Genomic DNA, 17,240 nt, shown 5'->3' on the forward strand with positions numbered 1-17,240 from the left:
ATGATTTTGTTCATATATATAAGCTGTAGTGTCTTGGTTATTGTATCGAGTATCTTAAATATTGTTTTACATTACAAAGCTTTGTTAGATAACTATTCAGTACATAATATTATAAACATGCACTAGGCTTTGCTCGCGAACGCTTTGTATTGACCCCTATTTCAATGTAGTTTTCATTATTTGTAGTATACACTTTCCAGGTTTGTTAAAAATTTCATCAACATTGGGCATGGAGTTATATGTGATATTATGTATATATATCATATGTTGGTGAGAAAATGATATATTTTGTTTGTCTTTTTTTTGTTGTTGTGTTTTCTCTTATTTTAAATTTTAAAATTATTGTGCTTTGGATGGACATGTATTATTTAAATTTAAATTTACTTTTTATTTTATTTTAATATTAACTTTTGTAATTATGTTTTTGTGAATTTCTTTTTGTCAAATTGTTATAAAATCTGATATTGGGTCCTTGTTACTCCGAAATAAAGAATTTATTATTATATTATTATATACGCATTTAAAATATTACTAATCATATTGCTTTTTAGCTTCATTTCATGTTTCTATTTCGCATTATTTCCTTATTACAATGTGAAATGGTGACAGTGAAGCAAAGTATCAGGAAACGTTTTTTCCACTTATGTTCATTCAAAGAAATTGAGTGAAAATCGAATATTCATACATGATATCATAAATATGAAAGTCTGTGTGTATGTTTGTTATGCTTTCATGGTTCAACTACTGCATCGATTTGGATGGAAATTGGAAAACAATTGTGGATCCAAAGGCAAGGATAAGTTACATTTTTCTGAAATAGGGGAGGTTTTTTTTCCCAGGGAGCCCCCGGGTGAATTCTCAGGATACACCTAGTAAGGCTGCATTAAGTATACAGTATATTATGGTATATTTAATTATATACTGATAGTTTAAATTAAAGTTACAGATTCTTTTTAGTACATTATCTTAATATCTACACATACCTAGATACATTATATTAAAAATACTTCATAATTTTGATTAAGTCCATATTTCATCTCACATTATAAGTAAATTATTATAATATCACAAGAAACTTAAAAATAAACAGTATATCTAATCATTTGCATGTGTAGTTGCATTGACCTCTTTTTTACGAAAACTAAATATCTTCTCGAAATTTAACGTGTTTTGGTTATAAACCGTGTGATCTGAAGAGTCGCCCCAACTGACGGGGGTAACTCTGTTGTCTTTCGATTGATTTGCTACATTTTCAGAGCCTGTTTCAGGTATAGGATTTAATACGACCTCAGACTGTATACTGGGAGTTTGTTCAGGATTAGAGACACCATCCAGCGACGCGCACCGATTCAAAAAATTCATCATCCGCTCTTTATAAAATTCCGAACTGGTCTCCGTATTTTTCGCTTTGTTATTTTGGTTTTTCAAATAGAAGCCATTATCGCCTTGCGCCAAAAAGATCCTCTTTATTTTTCTACTCGGATAATGGTCTATCAAATTGGATTTTAACGGTACTAGCTTACCATTTCTCGGTAACCTTTTCATATCTCCTTTGATGGTGGTTACAACCCGAACACAATTCCCGCGTCTTTCATCGCCGTCTTTATAATTATTTCTCATGCCTTTATACGATATTTTTACGCTCAAGATCGACCAGAGGAGCTCTAGAAACGCAGCAATCAATATATTAATCGACAACACACGTTTCGTAAACATGTTCGGATTGTTTTCTTTGAATTCCGTCGCGTTCCTCGCGATCACGAAGTGAGATTCGTTTCTGTCTAGAACTTGTGTATGTTCTATTATAAACACGTCTCTTAACAATATTTTATCCTTAAATTCCTTTAAACTATCGTCTGAAGACAGTAACCATACAGCAATCATAATAAACGAGATTAAAGATACGATCGTGGAAAGTACAGACATTACGAATAACCAAGTTATATTCCTGTCCATGTACCATCGTACGGACGCTAATATTGCAGCCAAGCCGGCCGCTAGCGCAGAAATAGTTAACACACTTGGTGCTAAAACCAGTATGTATGAAGAATCGTGCGTTTCGCGCGATATATCTGTTGAATTATATGTTTCCGATACATTTCCGTAAAGCGAGTTTTCTTCTTGAACATTTGGATTGACCAGCGCCAAGCAGGCAAGTAAAAACGAGGTACCGGCTAAAGCGATATGCACCCAAGCCAGGCCGGACACTGTGGACGCTGAGTATCGCCTCTCCGACGGATATAAGTTCCTTGTATCTGGCTTTGTTTTCACTTTTATCGTATAAACGTCCTCCATTTTGTAATTACAACTTGCACAAAACAATTGTTATTACACGATTTTTCAAACACTCGCACATATCGTTTGTCATAAAAGCCGTTAGATCAATTTATATTATGTAAACATCCGCACTGTTTAAGTGGTTTGACAGTTTATTACGAAATATGATAAAAAAACAGCGCGGACGCGTCTCGCGCGCACGAAGTTCACAAACTGACTGGTGAAGTCAGAAGTTTTCAAATTTCAAATGTTGTCAGTTGTTAGAGCATTGCAATGAATAGTTAAATGTTTCTAAAGCTAATACGATGATGTGTATAGAATATTCAACCTTATGTGTTTGCTGATACCTTGGATTTTGTATTAAATTTATTTTTTTCACAATGGTTTAATTTTTTTATTCGAATTGCATTATATACGTCTGATCTTATACCTTTTTAACACGCTTTTTTATGTGTTAATTTATGAATATTTTTATACGTAAAAGGTATTTTTAATGATAATACATTTAAGGCTTAAAGAATGTAGTAAATAGGGATATTAGTAAGGATTGGCGGTTATGGAGTCATGCAGATTGAAGAACTTAAAATAAATATTAGAAGCAATGACATTTTATTATTTACAGCATTTATTTATTTATGAACTGTTTACTTGAGTAATTATAGGCAATCTTTATATTTTTTATGAATTTATAATTAAATAAAAGTTAATATTAGTTATTAGACACCCCGTTTAAGCAATTTTAAATTAAATTCATTAGTCTTAATCGTGACCCTTAATATGTCAGTAACATTTTTTTCGCTTTTTTTTAAGATTTAAGACACGCTTAACATGTAGATCTCTATATCCAATATATTTTAACATCATAATTTAAAAAAGGAAGTGTCATTTGAAAAAAAAACCGTTAAATATAACCGATCACATATTGTTGACTTAAGTCTTGACCCCTACAATGTAACGGTTCCCTTTATCTCAATTGATAGATATGAACATATGAACCGAACGGTCGTGACAATTTAATCATTATTTAGAAGGAATGTTGTTATTTTAGAGATATTTAATATGGCACGAATTTGGCCAGCTCACGCAATGGGGAACGTACCAAACCCACACAGAAGACCGGCGTGAAATAGTAAAACATGCTTATTTTTTTCGGTTATTTAAGAGGAGGCGGGCCCGTATTGTTTTCCTTACAATTTACTTTATTCATACAAGATATAGAGAAAGGTGGTTTCTTGTTTCTTATAAGCTGTTGATGTCGTATTTATACATAAGGATTGAAAAATTTTCGCTTGCGCGATTCAGATTAGATGTCTCTATAAAGTATTCACATAAAACCACAAAGAAGACTACCTTGATGGAACTCGGCTCGCGTGGTAACATATTATTAACCTTGTATGGCGTAATCTTTGTTTGTATAACGTTATATCACTACTCACAATTCATTTACATATTATTGTTTTAATAAAATGTATTTTAATTGCATTGAATATTACTTATTTTACTATGTAGCATAAAATCAATAAACTGCACTATTTTAATCCACTTCAAATAAGGAGGTTCCCAATGCGACTCTATTTATTTCTCTTTATGTTTGTTGTTAACATGACAAACAAATTGAAAATCATGTGAAAATAATACATTGCTCAATGCGTAGGCACCATCTAGCACTAAGCGAGCGATCGCGCATTGTAATGTGTTTATTGCGATTCAATCGCGAGTGCGGAGTGTACTGGAGTTTAATATTGTGAGAAAAAAAAATTAACGGGCTTCAAAACCACTCAAAGTCACAAATAACTAGTTTAATTACTATAATCAATACCTAATCATCTATTTAAATACGGTGTTAGCGAGTCACTATTTCCTTTCTAACGTCATATATCTGTTTTGTGGGTAAATTGTCCCACCAATTTCAATTTATTGTCCAACACACACACATGCTAAATTTGCCCTTATTTAATACCACTTACTCTCTGATATGGGCTCTTGGAGCTCCATAACATAAAGAAATTAAAATCTGATTTGCTTGATCTGAAACGGAACCAGTCAAAACCTCATTTCGAATGATGACTTCATTATTATCCAACGAGCTATTTAATTATTCAATAAAATATTACAAAAAATCGTAATAAATTTTACGCTTTACCTAATATCTTCGACAAATCAATGATTGAAAGAATAACAATTTCATGGTTATGCTATTAAGAAACGCGCGCAAAATTTTGACGGCCATGTTGCGAAATGTCAGATTTCGCGGCAATTATTTTTTCGATCCATTCAAGTTGACATTGTTTTTTTTTTAATGTAATTCTAGGCTTAGGTACATAGCCTGTGTGTATTCAAATAGTATTGGATACCTTAGAATACTTATATTTTTTAATAAAAAACAGTTCTAAAGATTAGAAATAACTTGAGTCCTAGGACATAATTTAAAAATCACCTTATGCTTGTGGTTAGAGTAGTATTACATAGTTTTCACTTCCACAACCTGAGTTCGAAGCCTGAATTATGGAAAATATTAAAAATATTTTGTCATTACGCTAACAAATATAAAGCCTAGCTTTAGCAAAACGCTTATTTATATAGTGACTGCATACAATAGTACAATAGTAACACTGCACAACGGATTTTGATGGGATGAGTGATTAAAGAGAAAGGTTTATATATATAATAACATCTATTAAACTACTCAGAATTTAAGGCATGCGAAACAACAAAACAAAAAAGCTAGTATATAATATTATAAATACAAAAGCGTTTACCCATCATAAAAATGACTGCGCTTGTAGTTATCTAACTTACGTGTACCTATCAATTACTGGTTTAATTACAACATGGGAATAAATACTTTTTTTTGGAACGTCTTTAAGAAGAATACATTAATATGTCTGAAATATGACAGAATTCAACCAAACTACTAAATTATTAACAGTCTTTTAAGTTATGAATAAATTGTTTCAAAATTCTTTCGTTATATTACCATGTAAGTTTTGCTTTTATGAGTAGAAACATGTCTCGTAGATTAAACTTTAAATTTAAGTATTATTTATATCAGATTATTTAGTTTCTTTAAACCTACTTAAAATAGAAAATATCTACATGAAATGTAGTTTTTAGGATGAGACTTGGATACAGTTAAGCAATCTAATCACTTCAAGCCTATAACTAACTTGTACTATTATTAACCGACATTAAAAATACAGAGAATTTTCACAATTGGAGACTATTCTTGTGTTAATGTATTCATTATCATCATCAACCCATACATGTGCCCACTGCTGGGAACCAGGCCTCCTATGAGGGTTCGGACCATAATTCAACAAGCTGGCCAAGTGCGGGTTGGCAGAGGTCATGTGTCACCGAACTTTTGATTCTTGGCGATACCAGTTTCCTCACATAAATTGAAAAATTTATTTATTTCTCGCAAGCTCGCCTGGTTTCGAACTCCCGACTCATCGAATTTAAGTCCAAAGACCCAACCACTAAGCCAGAACCGCCTTTTTAGAAGGCAATTATGATTAATATATTACAGCTTACAGGCCAAGTGAATCCTGCCGCAAATGTCACAGGCCTGATTTCTGTCAGACCCTTTTTCGACTTCTGAAGAGAAAAATGCTTGTAAGTTCAAACTTCCACCCAATAAGTGACACTCCACACTCTTTGGTACCGTGCTAAACGCGCATGCGTAGAAGTAAGTTACCTTGATTTCAACAGTGTTTTAGTCTGTTTGTCTATTGAATGGTTGGTCGATCGGGAATCGAATCCATCACCAATGCTGGCTTTTTTCAGGCCCATATCCTTTTCCTTACCCTTCCCAGTCCTTTCCTTTACTCCTATCGCCAATCCTTTCTTAATCCTTTCCCAAAAAGTCGGCAATCCACTTGAAGAGGCGTAAGGTCTGCAATGGACCTTATGCCTCTCCAAATGTTCATGGGCGGTGGTAGCGCTTACCATCAGGCGTCCCACCTGCTCCATTGCCGACTGTAACATAAAAAAAAATCTGACAATAAGTAAAAGTAGGTATATCGATTTATCGATTGATTTATTTGCCGATTGATTTATCGATCGATGGATTTGTTGATTTATTTACCGATTGATTCATTGATTTATTTTTTGTCTCAAACTAAGTGCAACACGTGCAACAAAATTAAATACTAGTTTTTAAATTAACATAATTTATATGCTTTTTATGTTCTCACACAGTTCGTGCCTCTCGGAGAGTGATATGGAGGGCGGCGGTGAGAGGGTGGTCGTGGTGCGGGGGTTGCATGATGCCGGTGTTGCTATCACACTTATTAATGATGTGCCATTCAAGGGGAGATATAATTTTGGCCGTAAATATTTGACTTGATTAATATTTAATTTTTAGTTTTATAGCATTGAAATGCTTTATAAATGAGAAATTTTGAAAGAATAGAAAAAATTTGATCACGAGGCAGGATTCGAACCTGCGTATCTTGCCTAACCGTAGCAACGCCTAGCCTCTCGGCCACCCGTGATCCTGCCACAGTAATCGAATTTCTTCTACTCTTTCGGTTTCATGTGCCTAAGGGGCACCCCACGCCATCTATTGAGATGATTAAGAACCATCACAACCAATACGAAACATTATTTCAATGATTACAATATTGTATCGATGGAACGCGGCCTTTGTTAAATTTAATTTTTAGTTTTATAGCATTGAAATGCTTTATAAATGAGAAATTTTGAAAGAATAGAAAAAATTTCTCATTGATTAATATTATGATAATTTTAATAAAATGTTTTTGTCTATGTCGGAATTAAGATGATTTGTTAATGCATCCTTTGACTTTAGCTTGGTAAGGCGTAGCACAAATTTGATCTGAAATGTTAAAACATCTACCTTAATTGTTTTAGCTTTTTATCTCTTATAAAGCAAATAAATATTTCAGTAAAATGCTGTTACTTTTGAAATTATATCACGTCGGTGTCACCATTGTAGAGAAGCGCCAAATAAAAGCCTTATTTTTTAAATTTTAATCTTTACGAGTGTGTGACTTAGGCTATCCTTTAAATGCTACTGAGTTAAATATAAAGTGAAAGAGGCGGGGAAACAATGTGGACACGTACATAGACAAATAGTTTTGATGAGCGTATATATTGTTATTATTGCGTATGTGTGTCCCTACACTTGACAATTTCATATTAGTGTAGAGGAACCAAGGTGGAATTCCTCCATCGAAAAAGGGAGGATCCTCGACCAGTTTACTCGATTGGCCAGCTTGTAAGAGGATGTTCGAAAGCTCTATATATGGCTCTGTAATGAGAAAATTCACTAGCGCGATTCAGAAATATGTCGCTACATTAATTGTATTATAGGTCCGAAATCGCCGACAAGACTAGTGCAATCCAATGTCGAAACCAACACAGAACAGTTTTATCGCGATAGCGCCGTGCAAATCGATGGCTGCAGGATCTTGGACAACTTGGTGAATAATTATTAATTATTAATAAAAGAGAGGTTGTAAAGACAGTGAGAGCTGGTAAATAGATTGAATCTCTGGATGTTACTTATTTTGTAAGAAACAAAATAATTAGACAAAGTTAACTTTAGCTACGTTCTAATGGTTGTATTCTATCCATACTAGCTGTTACGCTACGATGATGTTATGTAGTCCATCTATATCCCGTGGTCAAATAAATTTTCATGGCCAAACGTTCTCCCTGCATTTTATCCCCTTGGGGCTTTGGGCGTGCATCACAGAGGCTATCTGCATGCCAAATTTCAAACTTATCGGTTCAGTAGTTTGGGCTGTGCGTTGATAGGTCAGTCAGTCACGTTTGCGTTTTGTATATTAAGATAAGATCAATTTACGAATATAAAACATTGCTAGACGCTTTTTGTGGAGTAAAACTTGAACCAGACGCCTTACCAGGCATAAGAAACACATATAATCTATGATCTAATGTCTTATGTTAACATGCTTTAATATTATCACATTAATTGTTTTCAGGATGGCTACTACATGTCGCCAACATTTCGGGCCGAGTGTCCACAAAGGTCCCCCGTTCTGTCTCGTATGTCATTTATTCTGCACTCATACTAACGCACACGCGCGCACACACACACACACACACACACACACACACACACACACATAAGTACGCACGCTCACAAGCACGCACACTGATTGCTTATTTAATATTTTAAACTGCAATAATAGCTATCATATATTATTTTTTTCAGGCATGTTCCACAGTGTGGATGCATTTGCGGGCTCCCTCAGGAAATATCCTCTGTCTAGTAATTTAGAAAAGTCGCAATCAGCTGAGATTGTACAGCGAATACTGACGTATGCGCAGGGAAGAAACTGTGAGTATGCCATACATTGTCATATTTGTTTTAAAGATTTAAGCATACATAAGTAGGTATTGGTGCGTATGTTAAAATTAACGGTTTTATAATAGTTGCGCCGCTCGGATTCACTCGCGGTCGTAGCTAGGGGCAACGTATCAGCAACTATATATATCGATAGCCCATGTGTTACTCTAATGCGTAAGCTACTCCCGTTCAAGTATCATAAAAATCGGCGCAGTGATTTTCGTCTGAAAGATTAATAAACATCCATACATTCTTACAAACATTTTCGTTTCTAATGTTAGTAGAATTTATTTATTATCCTTTTTATTACAGTCGGTAAGAAATGTAAATCGAAAAGCATGCGTTCCCTGTTGCGGAGATGTTCCACCCACCGACATGTTGGGAGGAGCAAGAGAGGATGTCCCACTACTTCCCCTAGCAACATGTGGTGGGGAGGAAATAACCAGGATTGTATGGATGAAAATAGGTATTTATAAAGGACTTGCCGATTATACATTAATGTTAAGTGAAGTTCCGTGTCCCCTAGTGGGGTGTGGGGCAGATGATATACATCTGTTTCACTGATCAATTTGCTTTTGGACAAATAGGTGATATCTCTCAAGTTTGATCAAACTGCACATAGTGTGCGAATTTTATTATAATCGGTTGTGGTTTTGGAGTCCATTGAGGACAAACATTGTGACACGAGATTTATATATATTAAGATGTATCAAACCAGAATTTCATATTAGTTTCCAAATTACCGATAGGCGACCAATGAATTTAAATACTGTCTTATTTGACTTGTAATGTTTATAATACACCTATTTTAAATCGAGTTTCTCGCCGATTCTTCTCAGTAGAAGCTCACTTAAGCAACGGTGGTAGTTTTAAGAAATTTCTTTTCATAGATACTTGTAAAAGCTTACATGAATAAAAAAGTTTGTGAATTTAGGTTTGATTAATAAATAACTGAAGAAATGTCTAAGATAAGCAATGTTTTTGTTAGACAGGAGGACTTAGATTTGCGATACAACTATCTAAAGGCAAAAATGCCCAAGCCGGGAGTGGAAGTGAGGTATCTCACGGGAGTCAAGAGGGCGCTGTGTGAGAAGCTGCGGAACATGTGTGACGATACGCCAAAGGTTTGCGTCAAATCCTTTTAATGCGATCCAGCTTAAAAGGGCCATAATTTTGCGCCATATTAAAAGAAAGAAATAAAACTGCATGCAGAACTGTAAACAGAGATTGTAAACAGACAGAGGGAGAAACTACAAACAATTTAGACAAAAAATTAGCGAATTCTAGCATCTCTAAGGATGCTTAAGTCTTTAAAACTACGAGTTTTTTTTTTAGGTAATGATTCAAGAGAAAGATTTGTATGTTTAATAACATTACACGGACTTTAACGCGTGCAAAGCCGCGGGCAAAGTAGCTAGTTTTATTATAATGAGGAATTTTTATTTTTGTATGTTTAAACTTAAACTAATCGTAATGTATTACAGATGACCGCCTCCTTGGTACAGTGGTTAACGCATGAGCGTAGAACCGAGGGGCCCTGGGTTCGATTCCCGGTGGGGACGCACAATAAAAAAAAAAACATCTCGTTCTGCCAGGACGCAGAAGGCTGTCCATAAAAAAATTCGATCAGTGAAACAGATGTGTATCATCTGCCCCATACCCCCGTAGGGGACACGGGACTTCACTTTTTTTAATGTATTATAGATATGTCCACGGATGCAAGCCCGTTACGACCACCACAAGAAGCATTGCAACCAAGGTGTATTCGTGCCGGTAAATCGTATTTACATATTTACATTCATGTATTCATCACTACTAGAATAGCGAAAGCACAATATGTACATTTGATGTTTCATGCGTCAATCTTTGTAAAACACATCTAATGTCGTACGGTGTGATAATTGATTATAGTTGTTTTTTATTATATTACTAGCATACCCGGCCACGCGTTGCTGTGGCCGAGTAATAATTAAAAATATTAAGAATATAAATCTTGGAAATCCGCCGATCCGCCTTATAGTTTACATGTTTAACCGTCTCTTTGGTGCAGTGGATAACGCGTGAGCGTAGAACCGAGCGGTCCTGGGTTCGAACCCCGGTGGAGACGCACAAAAAGAATGTCTCGGTCTGATAGAAGTACACAGAAGGCTGATCGACTTCATGTCCATAAAGAAAATGCGATCAGTGAAACAGATGTATATCATGTGCCCCATACCCCACTTGGGGACACGGGACTTCACTTTTATATGTTACATCCTATTAATATTATAAATGCGAAAGTTTGTATGGATGTATGGATGTTTGTTACTCTTTCACGTAAAAACTACTGAACCAATTGCCATGAAATTTGGTACGTAGACAGCTGGATAACTGGAATAACATATAGGCAACTTTTTATTCCGATATTCCTACGGGATACGGACTTACGCGGGTGAAACCACGGGGCACAGCTAGTGGCTTAATAAAATTCTCTTGCGTATGCTCTGTATAAGAAGCAAGTAAGACAATTTAGTTGATTCTATCATTAAAGCGATTATCTTTTTAGTTCAACTGTTTTTATTATTTTTTTCAGCCTTCAAGCTCCAAGCGTGATGGCGAAGTACAAGGTATGTGCAATAGTTTGTAGGTATATTATAATCAATTATTGTATTATGTAATTTTTATTGTATTCAAATCATTTATATGTTTGTGTTGCAATATAAAAAATTGAATCTTTCATTCATATCACTAATGAATTATTAAATTCTTATTATAATTTAATTTTATTTGTATTCCTAATATATTTAGTTGTAAATGTTTAAACTTATGGATCTATGTTATGTCAAGAAATAAATTAATAAAAAGTGTGTATGTTTACTGATTGACTACATAACGTTCACACGACATATGGTATAACTCTTGTGTTCATTCCTACTTGTCCATAAAGAAAATCGATCAGTGAAACAGATGTATATCATCTGCCCCATACCCCACTAGGGGACACGGGACTTCACTTGCTTGTATTCATTATTAATAACTATTATAAATATTAACCTGTCCTAATAGTTATCATTATAAGGAAAGTTTAATATAAGTATGAGGGAATTATTTAAACATTTATCTTATACTGGCTGCGCCTCGCGGTTTCACCCGCATAAGTCCGTATCCCGTAGGAATATGGGGATAACAAGTTGCCTATATGTTATTCCAGTTGTCCAGCTATCTACGTACCAAATTTCATTGCAATTAGTTCAGTAGTTTTTGCGTGAAAGAGCAACAAACACACACACATATCCTTACAAACATTAGCATTTATAATATTAGTAGGACTAGTAGGATTTAGACCAATAATTATTATCATTTACTTCTAGCTTCACGTGCCACGGAGTCAAAAGAAACCAATCTACGAGGTACACAATCGCCCATTGTAAGTTATTATAAGTATTTTATTCAGTATAATATGTAGCTAAAAAAATGAAAAAATACGATTTAAAAACTGAATCAACTATATTGTCTCAGGATGTTTGAAAAACTTTTGCATTAATTGACTTGTCACCGATCCTAATAAGTGTACAAAGTTTGAATTAAATCCGTTCGTAAATTGGGTCAAAATCGAGTCTAAAGGAGTCGCTTAAACACAAACATAAAGGTGAAGCTAATAAAGCAGATAAAAAACAAAACATGCCAACGTAGACACACTATTATGTAAATTATGTTACTGTTTTACCTATACTGTAATTCTTAATAACAATAAAATGCTCTTTTTTCAGGCCGTACAAAAGAAACTTAGCAAGGCCTGCTTCTGTCACAGTCCCCGGCAGTGCGTGTGCGAATCAAACGTTAATAAGCTAGAAACGCATAAACACATTGAAGACGAACTACTTAAAATGTTTCCAGATCTGGTTCACACATCACATTTACCGTTTGCTAAAAAGAAAGATCTAGAAACCGTGGTCGAGGATGAAGTTACCGGATGGGTTAATAATATACTACCATTTTACAATGTCACATTGATGAGTGACACGGAAAAGAATCAATTGATCGATAACCTAGTGAGGGGTCTACATAATATCGATAGAACTGATTCAGTAGAGGCTATTAATAGAATCAAGAACTGTCTTTACGGTCTACCAGCATTGCGGGATTACGAACACCGGGATACACTTATAAACGAACTCAGCGATAGCCTTTTAAAGAAGTTGAGGTTTGCGGTAGACGAACATAGAGTTCAAGATAACGTTGACAAATTAGTGGATAAAATTCTATCTAAGTCAAATATTTCAGACCGTAATAAAGATATGATTAAGAAAGCTGTTGTTCACAAATTAAAACCTATGCTTGTAAACCGAGCGTTGCCTGAAAAAGACTTAGATGATTTTCTGACGTCAGAAGTATTAGATGTTATTCAAAAATTACCCCTAGATCCTGCAGAAATCAGCGAAGAGTTTCGACAAAAACTAAACAGCATTCAGAAGAACCAAGAGTTATCCCCAATTTTAAAAGAAAAGGAGGAAATGGTTCTCGATTGGATGAAATCGCTTCCAGAATTAGCAGATATACCTCTTGCTGAAAAGAAAAAGCTAATCGCACCGTTAGTGGCCTCTCTTGCTAAAGAAGAAAGACCAGAGAAAGTGAAAACGATGATAAAAGACTGGTTGAACGACGTTGTTAATAAAGGTGATAAACGCCTCAGTGCAAAATCGATGAATAAATTAAGCAAAAAGCTTATGGCAAAACTACTGCCTTCTGAAGGTGATCAAATGGAGATTCACGATAGTTATGATGACAAACTTCCACAAGGGAAAAACACAATTGATACCGTGATGTCTTGGTTTCAAGATATCCCTGAATTAGCGTTTAAAAATACACCAGAAAATAAAAAAGCTGTTGAGAATTTAGCTAGTAAATTGAAAGATATACAACAAAGACACTCAAATGCAGACGACATTCAAGTGGAATCGCGAAAAGAAATCGGTAACTGGTTGAAAGATATGCTGAAAAAGAATAATATATATCTACACCCGGACACAGTAGACAATTTAACAAATAAATTAGTTAATAATTTACAAGAAACGGAGCAGCCGAAACGGTATAAATCACGATTACGTAAAAGCAAATTTTATAAAGAAATTTGGACATGGCTCACCCAATTACCATATGTCGATGTGCAAAAAGTGGATAAATATAAAAAGTACATAGCCAAGCTGGCAAGCAATATAGAAAACATCGAAAGCTCTAAATACGATACACAGTTACTTGAGCAAAAAGTAACCGATGAAGTGAATAATACGCTCGATATTCTGAGTGAAAAAGCTGGTTTAGAAATTTATGAAAATGATAAACAGAATTTAATACAAATAATTTTAAATAAATTGGATTCCACACCAAGAGGTAGAAAGAAATGGCATAAAACAAATACACTTAAGAAAGGAATACAAGACGCAGTTGCTAATACTCTGAATAGGTTTCCATCAACTCTTCTTGATAAAGACACTATTACTAATGGCATATCAGATTTACTGCATAAACACGTTAAATCAGATAAAATTGATCCAAAAACAACTAAGGCACAGATAGTGAAATATTTAGAGAAAAACACAAAACTTCCTTCCCGTGACATAAATAATATAGCCAATGATATAATTCATAAAGTTAAACAAATACCAAAAACAGAATTTCAGAAGAAAAGATCCGCATTGTCTCCAAAATCTAACGAACAAGACTATTATGGAAGTGGAGCCGTCAGTGATGAAGTTGTAGATGAAGATGACTATGACACTGTCAGTGAAAAATCTAGAGATAGATCATTAAAATATGAACTAAGAGGAGATCGTAAACGTTTTGCTACTTCTACTCCAGAAAGGGAAGTAGATACGTCGTTGGATTCAACACTTTCCGTACCTCCCATACGTGATGAATCATATAATAAAGACGATATGGATGCAAGTGTTTGTCAACGCCAAAAAATAAAAGATGTTATCAAGGATTGGCTTCAAGATTTAGATATTGATGAAGACATGAAAAGTAAAATAATTGATGATTTAACTGAAGATATTATAGATAGGCAAAGATATTTAAAGCTATCAAATTCTAAAACATCCAGTGCAATTGAACTGGAACACCTTAAGTTCCAAATATTTAAACGATTGAACAAAGTTGTGAGTGATAGAGATTTATCAAAATGCATGACGGGAATCAAACATTTAAAAGCACGATTAGATACTTTACAACCGAGTGAAGATACTAATTACGAAACTGTGGAATCACTATTATATAAGCAGCAATTACAACTAATTATATCTCAAACAGTTCCAGCCACTGTTGACGATGAATCATTCGAAGAATTAAAAAACAATTTAGCAAATGCATTTGTAAGTTTACACTATTTTTCTGAAGACGAATTGGAGAGAAGTAAATACAAGAGAGTTATCTACGACGAAATAAATAAATACTGCCATAGCTATTTGAAGAGATATCCGGCATCATCACTGGATCCACAGCAGTTAAATAGAGATCTTTACAGTGCCTTAATAAGGGTACCAGCGCCTCAAAAAGAATTATTAGGACCGTCTTATCACATTACGAAAATTCAAAACGAAATAAGAAATTGGCTCACAGAAATTTCAACTGATAAATCACCACTGAAAACAGAAAGCACAAGAAGAAATATATCAAATTTGGCTAACAATTTATATCACATACAAGAGAAGCACAAAACTCAACCAAATGTAAACATGAGAGACGAAATGTTAAAAGCTATTTTTAATTGGCTTGAACAGTTTCCTATGACGTCCGGACACAAACTTGATATAAAAAATGGTGTAAAGATATTGTGTAATAATATCACTAAGACTCCGGATATTATAAAGCAACAAGAAAATATTATTCACAGCTCTAGAAACAAGGAAAACGATTCAGTTAAAATAAATGTTACAGCACAGAACGCTCCAGTTTCTAGTTCTACATTGAGAAGAGTTAACAATGGTACCCAGTATACTCCTTATATACCACCGCCCAGTACGTTAAGTGCTGAAGATAGAGCTTATTTAGATATGATTAGAGCGCGTAGTCCTACATCAGTAAGAAGAGAAACACATTATCACATACACAAGGATGCTTCCAACGATCCCCATCCAATCAACATCAGTACGCAAACAGATGTTGCAGTTAATGCAAATGAAAACCAAACACGCGATAGTGCTGTAACGCAAGCGATACAAACACCAAACACTTCCACTAGAGATGGGGATTTTAACGTAGATGTATCTCCACATGTCATAGTAAAGGAGTATCTGTGGAATTCGAACGATTCAAGACAAGGTTCTACTATTTACCCACCGCGTAATAATACTATTAATGTCACAACGCCGTCAGCGCCAGCGATTAATACAGGCGCACCAGTAAATGTAGTTACGCATAACCAATATCCGCCACCACCTTCCTTTCAACCGTTACTCCCTCAAGTGAACAGACAAAAAAACGTTATGGCACAATCTACAAACGTCTCGACGCAAAATGATTCTGCCCAACATCAAGAACAAGGCGCTACTTTACACATTAATAAGAGAACATACACGCATAATCCTGAATCTGACAGACGCGAACGACCGATTGTAATAAATGAAAAAATATCACAAACTCATATAGAAAGACCAGAACAAAGAGGCTACTTCATAAATGCGCCGAATTACGAGGATTTCAGTGGGAACCAGCGTCCGCTTTTATCAGGATACTTGACTCCAAACGAACAAGCGAAACTAGAAAGAGCGCGTCAGATTGGAGACAGATTTCACGATCATGTCAGAGGCTATATGGAACCGTTCATAGAAGAACAAGAAATATCTGGTAGAATGTATCGAAGACATGACAGGTATGGCGCGAGGCATGCAGGTCAAAAGTGTTGTAAATGCGGTGGTAGAATAATGACAAAGTGCAGAGCTCCCCGGCCCAATTACCGTTATGGAGACGAGTTTAAAATGTGTTCCAAGTGCTTTGGTAGACATTGTCCACACCCCAGTCCTTTGTATTTTAATAGTGTCTTCTAGTTTTGGTGGTTGCTTGTATTATTTGTGAAATACATTTTGTGATATTGTTAATTGTTTTATTCATTCGTTACATACTTTATTTTTGTTTTAAACTGTGCTTACTAATATTTTAGAGTCTGTGTAAATAAATAGTAATATACGTAATATCTGTTTTTTATAGGACTTAACTATATGGACGACAAACAGTATTTAAATCGCCATTCAGCCGTTTTTGTATGTGATGTTCCTAACACGACCCTTTATAGATAAACATATAGATCAGAACAAGCTCACAGAGAGTGGTTTCGTACACTACATAGCGCGACTGTATTTTTTTTTCGTTCCCGTCCCTATGCGATATCCGGGGTAACAACTATTCTATGTCCTTTCTCGGTTCACAAGCTATCATTGTACAAGATTTCATCCAAATCTGTCTAGAGTATTTTCAGAAATTAGCGCGTGAGAGTAGCGCCAAAAAACTTCAGCTATACCAACAGTATACATTAAAGAAGAATCTTATATCTTTAAACGAGCAATTCTTTTATATATATCTATATACCTAGTCTTGCCATAAATATTGTAATAAAGAAAAAAGAAAATTGTTAACTGCAAATAACATT

General features: G+C 34.8%; 1 protein-coding gene across 1 annotated transcript; it reads right to left on the reverse strand.

The window, feature by feature from the left end:
- Positions 1 to 356: 356 nt before the first annotated feature.
- On the reverse strand, positions 357 to 2,490 carry LOC119836497. The gene has a single exon (XM_038361855.1). The coding sequence runs from the start codon at positions 2,293 to 2,295 to the stop codon at positions 1,096 to 1,098; it is 1,200 nt and encodes a 399-aa protein (XP_038217783.1). The 5' UTR covers positions 2,296 to 2,490; the 3' UTR covers positions 357 to 1,095.
- Between the last annotated feature and the right edge of the window lie 14,750 nt (positions 2,491 to 17,240).

This window comes from Zerene cesonia, chromosome 24 (genome assembly GCF_012273895.1).
Source record: "Zerene cesonia ecotype Mississippi chromosome 24, Zerene_cesonia_1.1, whole genome shotgun sequence".
NCBI classification, from domain to species: Eukaryota; Metazoa; Arthropoda; class Insecta; order Lepidoptera; family Pieridae; genus Zerene; species Zerene cesonia.